The sequence below is a fragment of the Rhinoderma darwinii genome, chromosome 8, assembly GCF_050947455.1.
Source record: "Rhinoderma darwinii isolate aRhiDar2 chromosome 8, aRhiDar2.hap1, whole genome shotgun sequence".
Classification (NCBI taxonomy): Eukaryota; Metazoa; Chordata; class Amphibia; order Anura; family Rhinodermatidae; genus Rhinoderma; species Rhinoderma darwinii.
Genome location: NC_134694.1, coordinates 10,227,202 through 10,250,502, shown reverse-complemented (window position 1 = coordinate 10,250,502; position 23,301 = coordinate 10,227,202). Strand labels below are relative to the sequence as shown.

General features: G+C 40.6%; 2 protein-coding genes across 2 annotated transcripts in view; one reads left to right on the top strand and one right to left on the bottom strand.

The window, feature by feature from the left end:
* The window catches only part of LOC142659187 (uncharacterized), a 186,550-nt gene that overhangs the window by 29,984 nt on the left and 133,265 nt on the right, over positions 1 to 23,301 (top strand). The window lies entirely within an intron of this gene.
* Positions 1 to 23,301, bottom strand: part of ARRDC1 (arrestin domain containing 1) — a 31,284-nt gene that overhangs the window by 3,250 nt on the left and 4,733 nt on the right. Inside the window, exons 2-7 of the mRNA XM_075835049.1 lie at positions 9,237 to 9,347; positions 6,587 to 6,637; positions 5,317 to 5,471; positions 4,748 to 4,930; positions 2,279 to 2,455; positions 301 to 724 (exon numbers count right to left, since the gene is read on the bottom strand). Coding sequence (XP_075691164.1) covers positions 301 to 724; positions 2,279 to 2,455; positions 4,748 to 4,930; positions 5,317 to 5,471; positions 6,587 to 6,637; positions 9,237 to 9,347 — 1,101 coding nt within the window. The remainder of the gene's footprint in view (positions 1 to 300; positions 725 to 2,278; positions 2,456 to 4,747; positions 4,931 to 5,316; positions 5,472 to 6,586; positions 6,638 to 9,236; positions 9,348 to 23,301) is intronic.

The following is a 23,301-nucleotide window of genomic DNA, read 5'->3' as shown; positions in this document are numbered from 1 at the left end:
TCCAATAACGTCCGTAAAATACGCGAGTTGCTACAAAAATGTCTGAAAATCAGGAGCCGTTTTCGCCTGAACGCGGCTCCGTATTTTCAGACGTATTTTGCTAAGCCGTGTGAACATACCCTGAAGCCTCCAAACAACTGGGGAGATTTTTCGGAGAAATCTTACTACTCTGCACCTTGATCATGAAGTCCGTCTGATTGTCACGTTGCGGCTTTCGCTGCCCCCGATACTGATCTGGAGATAAAGTCTTACGGAGAGGTGTGTATTATAAGGAAAGGTGCTGACTGCAAGTGGACTTACCGTAGGGATAACCCCATGTACTATATTCCGGGGGTAAAATCAGTGTGCTGGCTGTAGGCACTGGAACAACAGCTCCCTCGGCATAGTATGGGACGGTGGCACCTGTAGACAGGCAGAGCGTGGGGTGTGAGGGAGACCCCAGAGTTCCTGCCTCTGTGTCCTGTGAGTCTGGAAAGTTCAGCTCGGGTGCGTAGCAGAAGGGGGCGTTCGACTGTTGCTGCGAGTGGCACTTAGTAGGAATAGAAACATTGTCCATAGGCTGCGTGCTGCTACACTGTTCATAGTCAGCAGGAGGCGCACTGGGAACAACGGGCATTGGTACATGCGATATGGAGCGTCTTAGTCCAAGGCGAGATGGGCTGATGGATACATTTCCAATGTAGATCGGTAACGTGACTGAAACCTCCGGGCTTTTAACCGTGACCTGAGGAAAAAAAATAAAAAAAAAATCGACAAAAATAAGAAATCAGTGGAACGGCTCAATCACATTATTACTACGGAGGTATTTATATTGTGGCCCCGACCCAATGTTCATGAACAGTTAGACTTTACAGGAACTACTGCCCAACAAAGCAGGATAACGATGGGTAGATTTTTTGATACCTGCCAATCCCCGTTAATGCCCCCCATGTGCCACCTTCACTTTACCAATCATCCATTTATAGTGATAGAGCTATACCTGGGGCATTATCAAAGAGCAACCTTTCATGGGGTATTCCCATCTAATAATGTTATGTCATATCACTAAGACTCTGTTCACACCATGTCAGAGGACCTTCCAATTTATACCTCCCAGGGAAGGCTGCAAAGTATCCCACTGTATGGGCAAACAGCGGCATACCTCACTAATAGGCTCCCATTGTAAAAAAAAAAACATATCCCATGCCGGGCTACTTTTTATTCATTCGTATGGAATAGCGTTATGCTTACGCCAAAAGGACACTCTTTTGGCTTGTCCCGGGTAAATGGAGGTCTGGATAAGGCTGGTGTACGCTTTCACTTAACGCAGAGCAAACACATGATGTGAACAGACCCGAATAGGTCTTATTCTCTACACACCGGGTGGCTGGTAGTGTCGCTGCGAAGGAGCAGCAGCTTCTGCTCCTTTATTCTGAGGATCAGCGGCGGGGGGGGAGGGGGGTTCCGGCAGTCGGACCCTCATCAATCAGTAAGGGACGACATTCTATCGAGAGGTCATCATATACTAAAATGGAAAACCCCTTTAAAGAAAGGGAAGAATCAGCTAGATCACCAGAGACTGTCTGATTAGTGAGGCGCTCAATATGCCCTTTTACATGGGGCTATTTCTATCCACTGTGGACAAAATGTACTATGTGTTATATCGAATGCAGGACCGGCAGGGGGCGGAGCATGACAAAGATTCTCTATAGGGTTCTTTGAGTCCCTGTGTCATGCTCCGCCCTCTCAGTCCAGAATATTTTTTAGTAATTTTTAACTATCTGGTCCCATTCATCCCAGATTAAATGAATGCTACTGCATAAGGATCTAAGTAACTACAAAAGAACAAGTAGCTGTGTGTCTGATTACTTTGTTCATAATGGAAGCCACAATGTTGTGCCGGATCGGTCACACTACAGATCCAAGTGGCACCTGACAGAACCCAATAACTTATAATGGGGTTCATAGGGCTTTTCATTGTTTTGACGGCAAGAATTGCACTGCATGCCCCGAACATCTTAAAAGACATCAATGGGAGTGTTCGTGATACGATGCAACTCTGCCGCCCCCCACCAGGTGGCAGTATGAGGTCTCTAGTGTACAATGATTGAACCAGAATATTATTTAGAATGATTAATATTTCCTCCTGTTTATTTTACGGATGCCTAATGAATAAGACGACTCTGGGTCACAGCTAAATATCAGTGAGTGATTAGTAATTATTTTGGGTGAGATCATGCCAGGTGCGGGTGAGTCATGCATGTAACTATCTACAATTGTACCATCAAGAGCCTCTCACCTGGAGATAATAGTCTATTTGGATGAGGTTACAGCCTTGTAATATTGACTGAGGAAGGGCAGGCACTAGAATCTGCTCATCCCAAACTGCATGCTTCCAGGCCTTTACAGGAGCCCCTTCAACCTCTGCGATGGTCCTCAGGTCATAGACGCAACGTTTTGATCTGTAGGCGACTTTCTGAAAACAGAGAAACAACACGTATAAAACTGCAGCTCCAGTCACATTCCACTCCATACCAGGCAGTATTATAGCAGTTACACTGCCCCCTATATTAAAGAATATAACTACTATAATACTGCCCCTATATACAAGAATATAACTACTATAATACTGCCCCTATATACAAGAATATAACTACTATAATACTGCCCCCTATATACAAGAATATAACTACTATAATACTGCCCCCTATATACAAGAATATAACTACTATAATACAGCCCCTATATACAAGAATATAACTACTATAATACTGTCCCTATATACAAGAATATAACTACTATAATACTGCTCCTATATACAAGAATATAACTACTATAATACTGCCCCCTATGTACAAGAATATAACTACTATAATACTGCCCCTATATACAAGACTATAACTACTAATAATACTGCCCCTATATACAAGAATATAACTATTATAATACTGCCCCCTATATACAATATAACTACTATAATACTGCCCCTATATACAAGAATATAACTACTATAATACTGCTCCTATATACAAGAATATAACTTCTATAATACTGCCCCCTATATACAAGAATATAACTACTATAATACTGCCCCCTATGTACAAGAATATAACTACTAATAATACTGCCCCTATATACAATATAACTACTATAATACTGCCCCTATATACAAGAATATAACTACTATAATACTGCCCCTATATACAAGAATATAACTACTATAATACTGCCCCCTATATACAAGAATATAACTACTATAATACTGCCCCCTATATACAAGAATATAAGTACTATAATACTGCTCCCTATATACAAGAATATAACTACTATAATACTGTTCCCTATACACAAGAATATAACTACTATAATACTGCCTCCTATATACAAGAATATAACTACTATAATACTGCCCCCTATATACAAAAATATAACTACTATAATACTGCCCCTATATACAAGAATATAACTACTATAATACTGCCCCTATATACAAGAATATAACTACTATACTGCCCCTATATACAAGAATATAACCACTATAATACTGCTCCCTATATACAAGAATATAACTACTATAATACTGCCCCCTATGTACAAGAATATAACTACTATAATACTGCCCCTATATACAAGAATATAACTACTATAATACTGCCCCTATATACAAGAATATAACTACTATAATACTGCTCCCTATAAACTTGAATATAACTACTAGAGTGGTATTATAGTAGTTATATTCTTGTATATAGGGGCAGTATTATAGTAGTTATATTCTTGTATATAGGGGGCAGTATTATAGTAGTTATATTCTTGTACATAGGGGGCAGTATTATAGTAGTTATATTCTTGTATATAGGGGGCAGTATTATAGTAGTTATATTCTTGTATATAGGGGGCAGTATTATAGTAGTTATATTCTTGTATATAGGGGGCAGTATTCTAGTAGTTATATTCTTGTATATAGAGGCAGTATTATAGTAGTTATATTCTTGTACATAGGGGGCAGTATTATAGTAGTTATATTCTTGTATATAGGAGGCAGTATTATAGTAGTTATATTCTTGTATATAGGAGCAGTATTATAGTAGTTATATTCTTGTATATAGGCGGCAGTATTATAGTAGTTATATTCTTGTATATAGGAGCAGTATTATAGTAGTTATATTCTTGTATATAAGAGGCAGTATTATAGTAGTTATATTCTTGTATATAGGGAGCAGTATTATAGTAGTTATATTCTTGTACATAGGGGGCAGCATTATAGTAGTTATATTCTTGTATGTAGGGAGCCGTATTATAGTAGTCGGTTTAGTCATAATATTCTACTTCATTTGTTAGAACAATGTCAATCATCTTGAAGCGTGACAACCAGTTTAACAAGACAAAATTATGCTCCCTCCCCCACTGATCTTGGCAGCTCATAAAAACTGCATTACAGTGGCCCCTCAAGTTACAATGGCCTCAGGTTACAATAGTCTGCCCTGGGCCATTGTAACATAAAAACATCATTCAACACACTATACTACAGACAGTCCGGATATGCGGCGCGTGTAATTGCCTGAAAGATCCAGCCAATCGGCATGGGCAGTTTACTCCTATATTTCTGAACTAGTTTTCCCAGAGTTCTGGTCCTAAGTTACAATATTTTCAACTCATCCCACAATGTAAAGTCTATGGAATCTATGCTCCATCATTAAAGTTCCCTCCTGCACCACAGATCTTTAATTATCTGGACAATCTTTCAGGTTGTACTAGTTCCTCTTACCTGAATAAGACTTGCCACAATGGGTCCTGTGTCCCGGCCTGATTTATTCTCCACCTCCGCGTGAATTTTGATTGGTTGTTGCACCACGTAACCCCGGAGGTCGGAGGTCACACTCAGCAAAAGTTGCCCCGATTTCACCAGCTTGTAATTAAACTTCTTGGTGGCGGTCGCACAGCTTAATTGCTAGAAATAAACAGGATCAAGTTAATAAAATAAAAAAAATAAAATAAATGTCATTGTCAACCATTCTATATCAAGCACCTTCATGTCACCACCTGCCCAATCCCTCATCTCTGAATAACAACCTGCTGGCGATCAGATTATTGCCGCGGGCCCGACAACTAAGGACCGCAGCGGCCATACAATTCTGTTGCCCATACCGGGAGACACACAGTTTGCGGCAGCTCTCTGCTCTGGCTAATAGAGGGGCACCCCGCTACAAACACACAATGTACAGTCTCCCGAACTGGAGTTTGAGGGGGTACACACTGCGTAAACATACTCGCCGTCCCGGGCAGGTATGAGGCTGCATTGTACGCTTGGCCATCAGTTGGTTTCTACCAACTCACCTCAATATCCGGTATTTCATTCAGGTCCAGCGGCCTCAGGATGTAGAACGGTTTGCTGCTTCTGTAATCTTTGGATAATCTCCGCGTTTCGATAACTGCCTTCACCTGGTAAATCACCTTACCAAATGGACCCTCAAAGGACGTCGGTGCCGATGCTGCAAAGACGGTAGAAGAAACCATATTAGTTACAAGACATCGCCCTTCATGACTAGCACCACAAAGTGGATTCTAGAACTATTTCATTAGCCACTGTCATGTATCGCTTTGGACATTCCCTTTGTTAGAAGGGACCCCAGACCCCTCTTTGAAGGCCATTCTGGCTAATAGAGAAGGGTCCTGAACGCGAGACCCCCTTTTATTAACTCAGATTTCCCTAACAGGGCATTTGATAATGGGTTTCTAAACCAGACAACACCTTCAAAGAGGTATTCCCAACATACACATTTATGGCTTATCAACAGGATATGCTCTAAATGTGCGAGAAGTGCCTATATGGAGAATGTGGGGTCCCCAGACCCGCCTGGTAAGGACTCAGCTGTATCCATAGCTCCCATAGAACTAAATATCTATAGCTCCCATAGAAATGAATATAGAGAGCTGCACACATGCACCTCTCCATTCATTCTCTGCCTGTATTGGTGGGTCGAACCTGTGAATATGCCATAAATATGTGAGTTACATTAACTGTCTGACCTCCCACAATGTCCCATAATGTCTGTATATTGGATGAACTGACCGGGACCACTGGGGCTGCAGATCAGATGAGAAATCCAAGTCCATTAGAGGTGAACCATTGCTCGTATACCTCTTATTACAATTTTTACCTGCAGGAGTATCCAATAATAGACGAGGGCTGCAGGGAGTCCATCCGAACTTGCTCCAGGTCACAGTCAACAGAATATTGGGGTGTATACGGCACAGGCTGCCATAAACATCCTATGAGTGCAGGGAAGACACAGGATGCCTTCCCTGCTCTATTTTCAGATCACCCGCCACTCCTAACAACATTAGGGAAGTTTCCAACACATTAACCTCTGGTTGACCAAAGGTGAATGTTATGTCAAGAGCATTTTCTCGACTAAATAAATAAACTGATGGAGATTCCAGTGACAGATTCCTCAGGCGTTTTCATCGTCCTAACCGCCTGATATGTCATTCTGACCGCGAGCTGCGCTGCTTTGATGTCGCCTCTGTGCAAGTCATAAATATTAATATCATAATTCCAGCCTTTAGCAAGCGGTTGGAACCTGATCGCCGACTCCATCATTACCTGGCAACAGAAACTGGAAAGGGAAGGTGTGCTCTCCAGGCTGCAGTGTTCCTGAAAGACACAGACACTTCTATAGTTATTTACATTGCAAAGAGATGCAAACAATGGATTCCAACAAGAACACAGACAATGAAGAGCGGCCAACACCCCACACAAGATACAAAGGAATCAGTAATGTTTGCCTCTTGGCTTTGCAGGAGCTGTTGTGCACTGGTATGGCATCTCCGCTTGCCTTTAATGAATGGATAAATTTTTGTTTACATCAAGAGGATGGAAATCCAACTGTGATCAGGACAGGTTTTTAGCCTCTTCCATTCACTGACAGCAAGTAGAGATACTGGAAATAGTGACACATGGTATATTACAACGGTATAAAAAACTTATTATACAATGAATAAGCTTAATTTACATGAGACCACAAAACATTTTTAAGCTGCCCATTCACAGACAGATATGTTACCGATGCCATCATTGGGGGAGGTATCTTGTCTGACTTTAGACCCCCCCCCCCCCCCACTCTTTTAGTGCCACTGCAGGTGGAGAAGGAGGTCCAATCCATACACACACTATATAATATACCTTGTGTTTCAATTCGGCACCATTTTCAACATCTCTGCTGTGGTCAGTGAATGGAAACATTCTTGATTACATCCAGACACTGAAAACTTGCCCCGTTTAAGCCTGATAGGTGTGACAACTTGTCGCAGTGTATCAGAGCGGTCTATAGTGTAGTAATGATCAACTTTGCCAAGTAGACATGATGACGACAGGCTATCAGTCTCTGGATTCACCAAAGAATGTTACCGTTCACTGGCTGCAAGCATATAGAGAACAAAGGAAAAATGAAACACAAAGTATATTAGAAAGTTGCTGAACTTTTCATTATACAATGGTTTTGCATAGAGGGTAAGGGCAGATGAGAGGCTGATGTCAGTCACACCTATGGATGTAAATGTATCTGCCGGTGAGATAAGGTGGTGATCAGGGGGGCAGGGACTTTACTACACTTCCTGTCACTTCATCGCAGGACCCAGCAGTTGGAGATAAACTATAAAACTCTTCAGCTTTGTCCATTAAAACTTTGAAAAGAATGAATATATTAGAATATCTGAAAACAGTAGAGCATCGATCGTACGAGCTGTGGGCTTTCTATTTATAGTACCTCGTCTGAGCATAGAAATATGTAAGTGGCTGCAGCAATTCCTCTGTTAAATACGGAGAACAAAGAAATACAATAACATCTTTATAAAACTTGTCCTCTTCAGAATGAGTAAAGCACAAACAACATGTATTCACAAAGCGGGGGTAGGGCAGGTGCGGAGGAGATGAGGTCAGCTTTCGATAGGACCACTTCACCGGAGAGAATTAACACGGCAGATGGGACACAATTCAGTCCAGACGAGAGGACATGAACTCAAAAGTACGAAATCTTCCCCAGACAATGAGGAGTGGGGTCGAGCATGTGCCCATTACTCGGCGGCTCCGTCAGTCCCATAGACATTGAATAGAGCGCTGGGCACAAGACCGACCGCCACTCCATTCAAACTCCTCACAGCAGGGGGTGCAGCAAAGAGGAACAAGGGTGTTTGGGACCCTTGTTATCACAATCGGTGGGGGGGGTCCCAGCGGTGGGACTCCCAGTGTTTAAACAATTATCCCCTATCTTGTGAATAGGTGATGATCGCAGATTCTGGTAGAGACCCTTTGATGTTCTGCAACTTTCTAAATTGAATTCATGTTCCAATGACTTATTTTCAAGATCTCTGTTTGGTGTCAGTAAATGGAAACTGAAAAAATATACAGACCTAATACTAATCACAGCTGGGGGTTTTCTGAAATTGTGCTCAGTCTAGACAATCCTGTGATACATTATAGCAAAATGTATAAGGACAGGAGAGGGATTTGTGCTGCGGACTGTCTAGACTGGACACAATTGAGTCTTAGCGATCAGGAGCATTCTGGATGTAAATAAGAATGTTTCCCATTCACTGAAAACAAGCAGTGATCTTGAAAAAGGAGAAGAATTAAAACTCAAATTATGATAGAAAGTGAAGGAACTTTCGGTACACGATAATAGGGGGTTATCTCATGTAGAGGGGTATGTTTGAGGTTCCTGACATTAATATGCAGGAATAGGGCTTTATATAACACGAGGACGTTGTTTGGGGGGCAGCGTGGAGTTATCGGTATTACGGGCTACATGCAGGATGTATGTGTACAGCGGATTATAAACGCGGACAGCACTCAGAATTAGATAACGTTCCTTTGGTTCCCAGGGCAGAGAGAAGATTTTTATTTGCAGCCACGTGAAAGTGTAGTATGGACAAACATCTCCTGCCTCACTAGCACATTATTAGGGGGTCTTATGACCTGGAGTGGGGTCTTTCCCTTTCTTCTTTACGCGTTTGCTAAGACTTAACATAGACAGACAGTTGTTGATATAGACAATTTCTGCAAGAACCAAACTGTCCAGTCCCTGTTTAGTGAAGAGAATCACGTGGGGCGGGGGCTCTGTCCACTTCCATGTGGGGGGGGGGGGGGCAGCCACTGAAGTTAGCATAAAAAAGCAGCCTCAGCTGTATGTGGATGAGAGAAGTCTACATAAGCTCCATAACCTGTTGAAAAAAGAGCCATAGTTCACAGGCTTTACCTTTATCAGCCAGCGAGAACGTTCCATTGAAGTATTGTTCTTCGATGTTCCAGGAGGTCTCATTAACCTTGTTAGACACTCCACACGAGCCCATGCAGTTCACCTTGATGACTGTAAAGAGCGCAAACACGGGTTAGACCTAAAAATTCTTCATAGTGGGCTGTATTATAGTAGTTATATTCTTGTATATAGGAGCAGTATTATAGTAGTTATATTCTTGTATATAGGAGCAGTATTATAGTAGTTAAATTCTTCTATATAGGGACAGTATTATAGTAGTTATATTCTTGTATATAGGAGGCAGTATTATAGTAGTTATATTCTTGTATATGGGGGCAGTATTATAGTAGTTATATTCTTGTATATAGGGACAGTATTATAGTAGTTATATTCTTGTATATAGGGGGCAGTATTATAGTAGTTATATTCTTGTATATAGGGACAGTATTATAGTAGTTATATTCTTGTATATAGGGGGCAGTATTATAGTAGTTATATTCTTGTATATAGGAGCAGTATTATAGTAGTTATATTCTTGTATATGGGGGGAGTATTATAGTAGTTATATTCTTGTATATAGGGGCAGTATTATAGTAGTTATATTCCTGTATATAGGGGGCAGTATTATAGTAGTTATAATTCTTCTATATAGGAGCAGTATTATAGTAGTTATATTCTTGTATATAGGGACAGTATTATAGTAGTTATATTCTTGTATATAGGGGGCAGTATTATAGTAGTTATATTCTTGTATATAGGGGCAGTATTATAGTAGTTATATTCTTGTATATAGAGGCAGTATTATAGTAGTTATATTCTTGTATATAGGGGCAGTATTATAGTAGTTATATTATTGTATATAGAGGCAGTATTATATTAGTTATGTTCTTGTACATAGGGGGCAGTATTATAGTAGTTATATTCTTGTATATAAGGAGCAGTATTATAGTAGTTATATTCTTGTATATAGAGGCAGTATTATAGTAGTTATATTCTTGTATATAGGGGCAGTATTATAGTAGTTATATTATTGTATATAGAGGCAGTATTATATTAGTTATGTTCTTGTACATAGGGGGCAGTATTATAGTAGTTATATTCTTGTATATAAGGAGCAGTATTATACGAGTTATATTCTTGTATATAGGGGCAGTATTATAGTAGTTATATTCTTGTATATAGGGGCAGTATTATAGTAGTTATATTCTTGTATATAGGTGGCAGTATTATTGTAGTTATATTCTTGTATATAGGAGCAGTATTATTGTAGTTATATTCTTGTATATAGGAGCAGTATTATAGTAGTTATATTCTTGTATATAGGTGGCAGTATTATTGTAGTTATATTCTTGTATATAGGAGCAGTATTATTGTAGTTATATTCTTGTATATAGGAGCAGTATTATAGTAGTTATATTCTTGTATATAGGAGCAGTATTATAGTAGTTATATTCTTGTATATAGGAGCAGTATTATAGTAGTTATATTCTTGTATATAGGAACAGTATTATAGTAGTTATATTCTTGTATATAGGGGCAGTATTATAGTAGTTATATTCTTGTATATATGGGAAGTATTATAGTAGTTATATTCTTGTATATAGGGGGCAGTATTATAGTAGTTATATTCTTGTATATAGGGGGCAGTATTATAGTAGTTCTATTCTTGTATATAGGGGGCAGTACTATAGTAGATATATTCTTGTATATAGGAGCAGTATTATAGTAGTTATATTCTTGTATATAGAGGGCAGTATTATAGTAGTTATATTCTTGTATATAGGAGGCAGTATTATAGTAGTTATATTCTTGTATATGGGGGCAGTATTATAGTAGTTATATTCTTGTATATAGGGACAGTATTATAGTAGTTATATTCTTGTATATAGGGGGGCAGTATTATAGTAGTTATATTCTTGTATATAGGGGGCAGTATTATAGTACTTATATTCTTGTATATAGGGGCAGTATTATAGTAGTTATATTCTTGTATATAGGGACAGTATTATAGTAGTTATATTCTTGTATATAGGGGGCAGTATTATAGTAGTTATATTCTTGTATATAGGAGCAGTATTATAGTAGTTATATTCTTGTATATGGGGGGAGTATTATAGTAGTTATATTCTTGTATATAGGGGCAGTATTATAGTAGTTATATTCTTGTATATAGGAGCAGTATTATAGTAGTTATATTCTTGTATATAGGGACAGTATTATAGTAGTTATATTCTTGTATATAGGGGGCAGTATTATAGTAGTTATATTCTTGTATATAGAGGCAGTATTATATTAGTTATGTTCTTGTACATAGGGGGCAGTATTATAGTAGTTATATTCTTGTATATAAGGAGCAGTATTATAGTAGTTATATTCTTGTATATAGGGGGCAGTATTATAGTAGTTATATTCTTGTATATAGGGGCAGTATTATAGTAGTTATATTCTTGTATATAGGAGCAGTATTCTAGTAGTTATATTCTTGTATATAGGGGCAGTATTATAGTAGTTCTATTCTTGTATATAGGGGCAGTATTATAGTAGTTCTATTCTTGTATATAGGAGCAGTATTATAGTAGTTATATTCTTGTATATAGGAGAGTATTATAGTAGTTATATTCTTGTATATAGGGGGAAGTATTATAGTAGTTATATTCTTGTATATAGGGGGCAGTATTATAGTCGTTATATTCTTGTATATAGGTGGCAGTATTATTGTAGTTATATTCTTGTATATAGGAGCAGTATTATAGTAGTTATATTCTTGTATATAGGGGTAGTATTATAGTAGTTATATTCTTGTATATAGGGGCAGTATTATAGTAGTTATATTCTTGTATATAGGGGGCAGTATTATAGTAGTTATATTCTTGTATATAGGGGCAGTATGATAGTAGTTATATTCTTGTATATAGGGTCAGTATTATAGTAGTTATATTCTTGTATATAGAGGCAGTATTATAGTAGTTATATTCTTGTATATAGGAGCAGTATTATAGTAGTTATATTCTTGTATATAGGGGCAGTATTATAGTAGTTATATTCTTGTATATAGGGGGGGCAGTATTATAGTAGTTATATTCTTGTATATAGGGGGCAGTATTATAGTAGTTATATTCTTGTATATAGGGGGCAGTATTATAGTAGTTATATTCTTGTATATAGGGTCAGTATTATAGTAGTTATATTCTTGTATATAGGGGGCAGTATTATAGTAGTTATATTCTTGTATATAGGGGCAGTATTATAGTAGTTATATTCTTGTATATAGGGGCAGTATTATAGTAGTTATATTCTTGTATATAGGGGCAGTATTATAGTAGTTATATTCTTGTATATAGGAGGCAGTATTATAGTAGTTATATTCTTGTATATAGGAGTAGTATTATAGTAGTTATATTCTTGTATATAGGAGCAGTATTATAGTAGTTATATTCTTGTATATAGGGGCAGTATTATAGTAGTTATATTCTTGTATATAGGGGCAGTATTATAGTAGTTATATTCTTGTATATAGGGGCAGTATTATAGTAATTATATTCTTGTATATAGGGGGCAGTATTATATTATACTATTTACAGTACTTGGGATGGGGCAATGGCAGAGTAAGCTTGAAAAGTGACAACTAATTTTTTTGGAGCAGAAATTTTGTCACCTCCCTTCCCCCACAAGAGTGAGCACAGGAGAAGGATGTGTTCAATCCTTAGGCTGTCAAAGGTGCATGTAAAGAAGTGAATATATATCTCAAAGGGGTTTTACACTTTAGCACTTATCTTCCATATACGTGAAGCAGCCAGGAACTATGTCAGTAGTTCTAGAAATTGTTCAATCCTCCATTACTACGAACAACAAATCCCACATATTGTGTTTTACTGAGCACTGTATACCAAAGAGTCTGGCAGCTAAATGGTTACTCCCATTAGTTTTTCCAGGACTGTTCTGCTTCACAAAGTGAAATGATTGTGGCATTTTGCGGCACAGAAAATAACCACAGAGAGTGTCACCAATGACATTGCTGTGTGGAGTGACAAGAACAAAAACAAAAACGGTCAGACAAAAATAAAAAAAAATTGTAGAAAAACACACATCTAACATAGGGAAACGTCAACCAATGCACTGTAAAGCTACAAGAAAAAGCATGGTGGACAGCCTGCTGGGATTGTAGTTCAACACCAGCGATGCAACACATGAGGTCGAAAATTTCTGGTTAAGGCATTAGAAAGTTTTGTCTGTTACCTAATCTTGACCCCAGTGTTCCTGAGAGCATGCCACTTAGGTTCCCAGTGTGCCAGCCACAGACTTCACCCATAACAGTGGCAGCAAAAGATGTACCCCCAGCCCCTTTTCTCATTCCTGCAGGTCCTCTGGTGCCACACAACTCTTTAGTCCCCCTTAAGGCTCAGCCGCCTCACGGTCTTCGCAGAAGCACGATTTTGCGACGCACCAACATTTTAAAAGGAGGAATGGCCACCCCTGCCATACATAATGGTAACACACCAGTGTGCATTCTAACTTTAGTTTCAAAACTTTATTGAATTTTCAGCATAGATTAAAAGGGACACTCCGGCCTAAACGAAACTTTCCTATTTGAACCATTATGGTATTCCATGTGTCAGTCCCTCACCTGTTATTTATCTCTATATATCAGACTGGGACGGTTGCTTAGCATCAGTGTGAATCAGGCTCGGTGACTACTTTCTCTACTGGAGTCTATGGAGATCTATGTGTCACCCATCACAGGCTTCAGCAGTTCCTGGACCACGCTAGTATTACACAGGGGGGGGACGGGGGGACGACAGAAACTTCTATCATCAGCTACCACGGATACTTAGACAGGTTCCGGTCACACAGGTGTAGGAGAATATAGTGCAGCCTCCCTGTCTGTATACTTATGGGGTCTCAGCTTATTTAGAAGAATACAGAGACAATGATAGACACAGTGTCCCCGACATGCAGAAATTGTATGGTCTTTAGCTGGTCATGTGATGCTGTGCTGAAGCATCATGGGATTAATAGCAAAGCAGAGAGGAAGAGAAAGCTGGGGAAATCTAAGAATCAAGATGGAGGTGTTTTTCTAAGCACAGACAAGGCAGCGGTTCAAAAAGTACGTACAGTATACATATAAGAAGTGTAGTGTGTAGTATACAGTCAGGTGGGGGTGTAGACATGGGAAGTTGTGTTTACACTGGAGGTCTTCTTTAAGTAGCTACGCAGGAATCCCGCGCAGGGAGAATGCAAAAAGCATTCAAAACATCCTCAAAACAGTGAGGTCTAATACAATACAAAACGTATAAACCATAAAAAAAGAAAACAATCCAACAGGCGATCAGACATAAATATCCATACATAGTTTAGCACAAATAGGACAGAGTCGTCAAGTACACAGATAAGAGTCCTCTCCAGACGGACTAGATATTGTAAGCCTGGGAAGTTGCTCGGATCTATCCAGGGCTGCTGGGTGATCACACCTAAATCTTGTTCCCAGCGGAGAGTAAAGGGAGTTTAATATCTTGGGGAGGGGCATTAAATAAAGAATATAAGAGGGAGAGAGTCCTTGGTTGGAAGGGACAATCCGGAATATCAGTTTAAATATACTGCAATTGGGGTTTTCCATCTCCTAAAAGAGCAAAGAGTTGGGAAAAATTAAAAATTTTGGCCCTACGGTAACTCCCAGGGGGTGAAACAAATCTGTCCTGAAACGTCACATTAACTTAGAAGAGGTAAGTTTACAGGGTACAGTAAAATTCTGCTAGATTAAAGGGTTAGGGGATAAGCCAGGTTAAAAAGCAGGGATTTAAGAATTGGGGTTACGGGAGAAGGGTTTCCCTGTAAGTTCAAACGCTCCTCCGTGGAATAAGCGGTGGCGGCGGATAGGGGAGAGGGATTTTAAATTCAACGGAAGGGGCAAATTATTCTGCATACGCGCTTACGGGGAGTTAGATGGTAAGACCTCCTTCACACACAATTTTTCTGGCATTTTAAACCCCATTAAAAAAAGTTTTTAAAAAACCACTAGCGTTATTAAAATGTAACATGCGCGTTTGGCGTTTTTCACGTGCTTTTTTCCTGGTGTTTTTGAAGTCCCACAGAGAAGCCTATGGGAAAAACGCCTGAAAAATCAATATACCCAGAGAATGCTGCGTTTGGAAAAAAAAAAAACTTTACGGACCACAAATTTGCCTCAAAAACGCCACAAACCAACAACACAGTTGTGTGTAGTGCATTTTATATTTTACTTTATACGTTAATGTAACACCTTGCTGCATTAAAAAAAACGCAGAAAATCGCTGTGTGTGAATCCAACCTTAAAGGTCGTTTCAATCAAAAACTAAAAAAGGAGCCTGATCTGGAGAGCTGCTCACCGTTAAGTGAGCAGCTTAGGGTGTATTCACACGGTGCGGTTTTCTCTGTATGGCCAAAAACCGCATGTGTTTTTACTGTGATTTGCTGCAGTGATTTTAAGGTCAGACATTGCGGCAAATTTCTCCAATGATATCAAATTGGGAAGGGAAAGCAGTTACCTGGTAAAAGAGTACGTTTATATTCCTATGGATAAATCTGATATATCGGGATGAGATCTAATATAATGGACTAGAGGCTCCATTGGAATGGCAAATATCGCTGGAGGAAGGGGCGTCCTTGCCTCGTCGGAGGTGGACGGGATCCTTAGATGAGGACGGTAACAGTAAAGTAGCTCGGGGAGTGAATTGTTACTTTACAGGTCTGATTTTTTTTTTCATTTCCGGCCCGCTTAGTCATAAAGCAAGCTACAAGGGTCGGGCCTCACCGCAGACTTTCATACCAGAACGGGCATGTTTTCTAGAAACGCCCCGGAGACTAATGGTGGCGAACTAGCGGCTGTGCCCTGTGTAACATCTGTAAAAGAGGCCAAGTCAGTCCTCACTCCAGGACAAAGGTTTTTCTGCTTTGTCCCAGCGATCAGTATTTACCAGTAAACCAAAAACAAATGACAATGTAAAACCCCGGGCGACTCCCAGATCTAGAGGAAAGGCAACGCCGGTCACGGAGGAGAAAAAAAGTTAAGGGGCCAAAATGCAAAAATAAAAAAAATTGTAATATATGGAACCTATTCAAATTCTGCTGGTTCCTGGTCCTCTCTGTTTACAGCGTCGTCCTTGTGCCATCACATGATTGGCCGCCACGGTCACAACAAGCGGGAGACGGAACACACACACACACACCATTGGCCCTTATGTATAAAAATTATTTGTAACAAAAAAATGTCCGCTTTACCCATAGCAATCAGATTCCATGTTTGCAAAGCAATTTTAAATAGTCATCGTTTGTTGCTATGGGCAAACCGCACCACCCGTTTTTATGCTTGAGGTTCGATAGATCACATTTTTGCTGCAAAATTGTAATCTCCACACCCATTAGGGAATTGCATAAGAAGCTATTCCTAGGCAGCATTATTACAGGAACCTCTCACTTTAGCAATGCAACGTTTTTAGGATTTCTGCTTCATGTCAGTGACTAGAAACATTCTTGTATATATTCAAAGTCTAAAGATCCATTCTATTCTAGTGCTACTCACAGCTGAGGGTATGCTACAATGTATACAGGGGTGTAACTATAGGGGGCGTAGAGTTTGTGGTCTCATCCCGGCCTAAGTTTGAAAGGGCCCCTCTGCCCCATATGAGAAGGCCATAACTATAAATGACGTTAGATTTTGCATAGGTACTCAGGAGCTTTAAGTTACCCCTCTGAATGTATCAGTCAATCAGATATTTCTCCTGCCCTGGTAGTTTGCTACAATGTATCAGTGCAAGTAAAAATGTATCAGCCTGGAGTTCGGACCGTGTAACTCACAGATGATTGTTTCTGCTGGATACAACAGCAAGTGTTAGGTCTACAGCCTATGGGTGTAAATAAGAATGTCTTCAATCACTGCCAGCAAGCAGAGATTTTGAAAATGATGGCAGTCAACTGTGAGGGGGGGGGGAAATCAAACACACAGCGCTTCATAGAATAGTATGTTAGTTTGAAGACGGCTGATACTATCGAGCGATAGCTTATCTAACATGTATGTAAGGGTGTTGCAGGGATCCTTGACGCTCCCATCTGATATCTCAGGTACACGGAATTTGTAGCATTAAAAAAAAACCAAGAAAACAAATGCGTCTTTCAGTGGACGCCGCCCCCCTCTTTAATAATAATAATAATCCAGAGGGGTGATAAAAAAAAAAAGCTGATTTAATAAAATATTGATTACGAGGTGCAACTTCCACATCAGACAATGCACAGATAAAAACACAGACATGCATGTCATAACACAAAGCGTCAAATCTTAGGACACCGTATATAAAAGCATAAAACAATAGTAAATATTAAAGAAAATACAAAATGCATCAGAGCTTCTGAACCCGCGTAAGTGGGGACCGAGCGCTGCTGCCGGTCACAAGACGGCAGGATTGTCAGGGACACTTTATTGATATAAGACGGGATAAAACACTTAGTGTAACTAAACTTTTAAAAAACTTTTGACATGTCACAGTGACATGTCAGTAGTTTTGATCAATGGAGGTCCGAGCACTGAGACCTCCAGCGATCGCTAAAACGAAGTGGCAGAAGTGCTCAGATGAGCGCTGTGGCGCTTCGCTTCTGATCTGCTTTCTGCGGTGCGGTGTACGGGCTCAATAGAAAGTGAGTCCATAAACCGCTCACTCGGCTTTCCAAGGAAACGAAGCGGCACAACGCTCACCCGAGCACTTCTGCCACTTGGTTTTAGCGATCGGTGCTTGGACCTCCATCGATCAAAACTTCTGACATGTCACTATGACACGTTAAAAGTTTTTTAAAAGTTTTGTTTCCCTTTAAGCAGGTCTTTGATGTATTTCTGTTGGTTCCCTGAAGTTGAACCTACCAAACTGGTTTCTGTTGGACTTGTGAATATCCGCTCTGACGTCTGAAGAATGCCATTAATATACCTCATCCGAGCACAGGTATTGAATTTCCATCAGGCGATTTGCTCCGTGTTGGTTAATGATAACCTGGAAGTTTTGTAGGTTAAAATGTAATCCCGAATAATATTCTCCTTAGTCACTTTCTATAAATGAAAAACGACACGCACCACTATCAGGTAAAACAGATGTTATGTTCAAATGGTCAAACACCCTATTACAGAATTCAGAGATATTGGGGGGGGGGGTCCCGTATTCAGGATCCTCATCTATTGACCAGAGTGGAGAGCGTTTATAAAGAGCATCTCTTTCTCTGGAGGACCTGTCCTGTCCTGCAGTACAAAGACAACCCATTCATATGAATGGACACTGTGTAATACTTCATTTACCCTGTGATGGTGCTGCAGGGAAATCGAACACTTGCTGCCAGGTTTCCCCACAGATTGCAGCTGATCGTTGGAGGTCACAGCAGGGGGACAGTTTGAGATCTGCTTATTGTCAAGGGACCCTTTTATCAAGTCCAAACTGAAAAACCCCATTAAAGGGTATCAGTCACCGGCAGATCTCTACTGGCGAGAAGTTAGTGTATCTGTATCTATTTAACCCGTTCCCGCAAAATGACGAGTCTGGTACATCATACTGCGGGGGGGGGGGGATGTATGGAGCGCGCACGCGCTGAGCGCGCTCCATACACTGCGGGTGTCGGCTGTGTTTTACAGTTCTAACAGCCAGGAACAGCGATGTCGCTGTTTAACCCCTCAAATGCTGCAGTCAACTGCAACCGCAGTATCTGAGGCGTTGAAAAGAGGGGGACAGCCCCCTTCGACAGCTCATCGCCCCCCCCCTGCAATCAGATTGGGGGGTGACGATGGTTGTCATGACCGCACAGGGGCCTAATAAAGGCCCCCAGGACTGCCTTCAGTCTGCCTCTGCTAAGCCCTGCCTGTGGCAGGGCCAGATGACTGTAAAAATGAAAATATAACGATCGCTGGTTCAAGTCCCCTGGAGGGACTAATGAAATGTGTAAAAAAAAAAAGTGAAATAAAGATTTTGGTAGTGGAAAAATAAAAAATTAAAAGTTCCAAAAAACCCCCTTGTCCAATTTTTCCTCTAATGTAATGTAGAAAAAAAAAAAAAAAAAAAGGAGTTAAAGTTGGTATCACTGCGTCCGTAAAAGTCTGAACTATTAAAATATAGCATGGTTTAACGCGCACGGTGAACGCCGTAAAAAATAAAAAACATCAAAATCTTGATTTTTTTTTTCAAATTTCAGTAACTGCAGTAAATGTCATAAAAAAGAAAAAGAAAGAAGATTTAAAAAAAAAAAGTTGCTCACCAACAATACCACACACGCTAAACCTGTGGACTGATGTAGCGCTGTTTTTGGAAGAAAGCCGCCATGTTTTGCTAACTACGTAATACTCCTGTAGGGTAGGGATACACATTGTGGCCCTGTGGCGTCATGAATGGGACGAACACCGAGCCGACCTGCCGTTTTACGGCATAATCGGCTCCGTTATTAAAAGATCGTACCTGCAAAAAATGCGGATATTGACAAACATTTACAAACCGTGACTTTAAGGCCTGATTCAGACGAACGTGACAGTTTTGCGTGCGCAAAAAATGCTGTGTTTTGCGCGCGTCAGCAGCGTGTGGCATTCGTATTTGGGGCGTGTGTGCATGTATTACGTGCATACGACATGCGTTTTCCGGCGCATGTAAAAAACGCCCACAAAAACGCCTACAAACGCCTACAAAAAGCCCAACAATGCAACACCCCTGCTTGATGTGCGCACCTGTGCTGCAGCATTTTTGAGCTTTTCATTAGCATAGAGACAACGTGTCCGGCGTGAAAAACGCGCGTTCCACGCAGGTGCCTCCGTCTGACATGCGTGATTTTCACGCACCCATTGACTTCAATGGGTGCGTGATGCGCGAAATACGCAGATATTGAACTTGTCGCGCTTTTTACGCAGCGAACAAACGCTGTGCAAAAACCACGGACTGTCTGTACTGCCGCATTGACTTCTATTGGGCTGTGCGTGGCGCGTGAAAACAACGCGCCCTGCATGGACGCGATTCACGTTCGTGTGAATTCGCCCTTAGGGTATGTTCACACGCACAATTAAAAACGGCAGAAAATTACAGAGCGGTTTTCAAGGCAAAACAGCCTCTGATTTTCTGCAGTTTTTGAACAGAAAACTTTTTTTGAGGCTTAATTTTTTTTTAAGCTATTTTAGGAGCGGTTTTTCAATTGACCTCATGAAAACCAGCTCCAAAAACGGCTCAACAAATGACACGCTCCTTTTTCCGCACTGTTTTTTAAAACACAGACGTAAAAAAAGCCATTTACGCCCAAAATATGCCTATGTGTGAACATAACCTTAGCGGTAAAACCGTATGTCCGCTTGGGGTTCATCCGCACCGTGGCCGCTACAAGTATATCTATCATGGTCTATGGCCGGAATGGGTTCTGTAGTCAGATGAACGATCTCCGCAGGCGTCTCTGCACTGTTGGTAGTGACTGCATTGGATTTTGCTCTTCAACACTGTGGTGTGTACCCCATGTGCGTTCACAGTCCCCCCTCCTCCAGAATGTACTGTATAGCACCGCTGACTTATTCCCCCGGTAGCAATACAGACAGAAGGATCGCCTGTTTCCAGAGTCGCTTACTGTGACTGTAAACAAAGGAGCAGTCTGGGCCCAGTCCCAAAACCTTACTTGGACAAGCCTCCCCTCATCCGGCACTTCTCCCATTTCAAGGTCTCCCTATCACCTGCCCCCTCCGCTCTACCACTGGCCTAACCTTAACCCCTTGTCTGCCGTGCCCCTTCCAAAGAGCAACTGTAAAAACACAACCTAAAATGCCTGATGTGGTTTATATTTTCAAATAATTTTATAAAAATGTAAAATTACCATTAAAAAAAAAAAACAAACAAAAAAAACAAATCACAAGTTGGAAAATTAATTAGCTCAATGGTAATAAACACTGGATCATAGAATTTATTCTACTCCTGTCTCATCCAGAGCTGCATTCAGAATTCTTCTATTGGCTGTCAGTTCCGGCTGCACATCACCCTGCTTGTTCAGTGTCTGCAATGCAAAACTCCAACTCCACAAGAGAGCATGCACTGTGCACTCAATCAAAACATGCAATGCAGTGTACTATAAGAACTCAAGACATTAGAGGTGTGCCTGCCAGCATAAACCCACAGGATTCTGAATGCAGCTCTAAATGTGATTGGAGTAGACAACATGATGCAACTCAAAATTCACACGTTGAGGTGCGGTTGGAACCGCATTGAGAAACCGCATCCAAAAACCGCATGTGGTTTTAACTGTTGAGCACCATCAAGATGCCGCAGTCTGTCTAACCACTTAGATGCAGTAGTCCCTATTGACCATGGCATCTAAGGGGTTAAAGATCCAGAATAATTGGTAACTCCGATCCCGGCCATTGCTGCGGGAATTCAGCTGTACAGCCGGAAACCGCTGCAGATCGCACGGACACAGCGCATGTACCATCCACCGGACGTAAGTGTGCATCCATATGTGAGTACGCCAAATGGACGTATTGTTACATCAAAATGCGGGAAGGGGTTAAAGTCAATGTAGGAGACCAATTCTGAATTAAAGGGGTAATATCAAAATAAACCTTTACAATCCGGATCGCTTGTTCTTGAGATCAGTGGGGTTGCAGCAGTCAGACTCATATTAATCTGACTTTTATGACATGTCAGATTCTACATGATTAAAATTAATTTGTGGAACAACTCCATTAAAGGTTAATGTATGGCATAGGAAAAAAAAAAAAAAAAGGTAAATATCCTATTAGGGAATTCAGTTAATATGGGAAGGGGGGGGGGGTTCCTCTTTTTGGGACTCATCTATTACCCAGAGTGGAAATCAACTTCAAAGAGCATCTCTTGGTCTGGAGGACCCAGCACTTCTGTGCATAACAAGGACAGCCTGCTGATTTCAATAAGAACCGTGCAATACTTCATTCCTCCTGTGGAGGTGCTGCACGGGGAATACTTGCTGCAGAATTTCTCTTTGAAAAAAAAAAAAAAAGCTGATCGCTGGGGTTACCAGCAGCAGAAAATCCTGTGATCATGGGGGAACCCTTCTAACAAAAAAGTACAGAACCCCTTAACTGAGCCAACCCAGAAATAATAACATATCAAAAGGAAAACCGAACAGTACGAGAGACATCAGCCCACACCCGGCCGCTCTTAGAACAGAATGTATTAGGAATCCCAAAAATGTGTTACCTCCTTCATTACATTTAATGACAAATCACCTTATGTAATTATAGAGTCACTTCTAACCCGATTGGACATACAGTACAGTCACATGTGTCACGTGTGTGTGTGACTACTACGCGTGGTCACAAATCAGACTCTTCTGCATTGACATAGCTGTATAAAGTCCACACAGGGAGGGTGGCTTTGGCTGAGATTACATTTCCACTGACATCATCCCACATGTTAGGTGAAAGTTTGTACAAGTAATTCATGCATTCCCATACAAGAAAAACAAAGGAAGCTTTATGTATAGTGAAAAAAACCATGTTGCTACTATATCCCTGAAAGGACCACCTCATAACGATCGCCACAACAAAGGTGGAAAAATAATATTGCACGCTGACCACGTAACACACGGAGGACCCAGTCCGCAAAAGAAAGACTGTCTTTGCTAGCGGCTCTCCACACTGGCTAAAAGAGTCCTGCCTTAACAGGACCCCCCTAATCAACCTCGACCCCTTTAAAGAAAGAATTCTGCTGTTTTCCTGTTAACTCTCAGGCTACAGGAGCTCACACCTCATTACACCCCTTGCTGGTTCAGTGTCTGTACAAAGCATGCCCTACTGTAGAGCATTGTGTTTACACAAGATGAGGTACGGCTGTTATGTCACAGAATTTATAATACCTAGAGATCCTCAGATAGAAACAAGCTTGTGTATACTGCACTAAAACATCCCGTGTAGGGATGCCGCCGACGCCCCGCTGCCCACACAGGCGTTAAAAATGTATTGTAGGAACCGCGATCCTAACGCATCAAGTACAAAGGCGGCCCCCACTGCTGGAGGAAATTATTAGCTCCACATCTCGTACACAATAAGCTATAAAAATAGCCGTGAAAT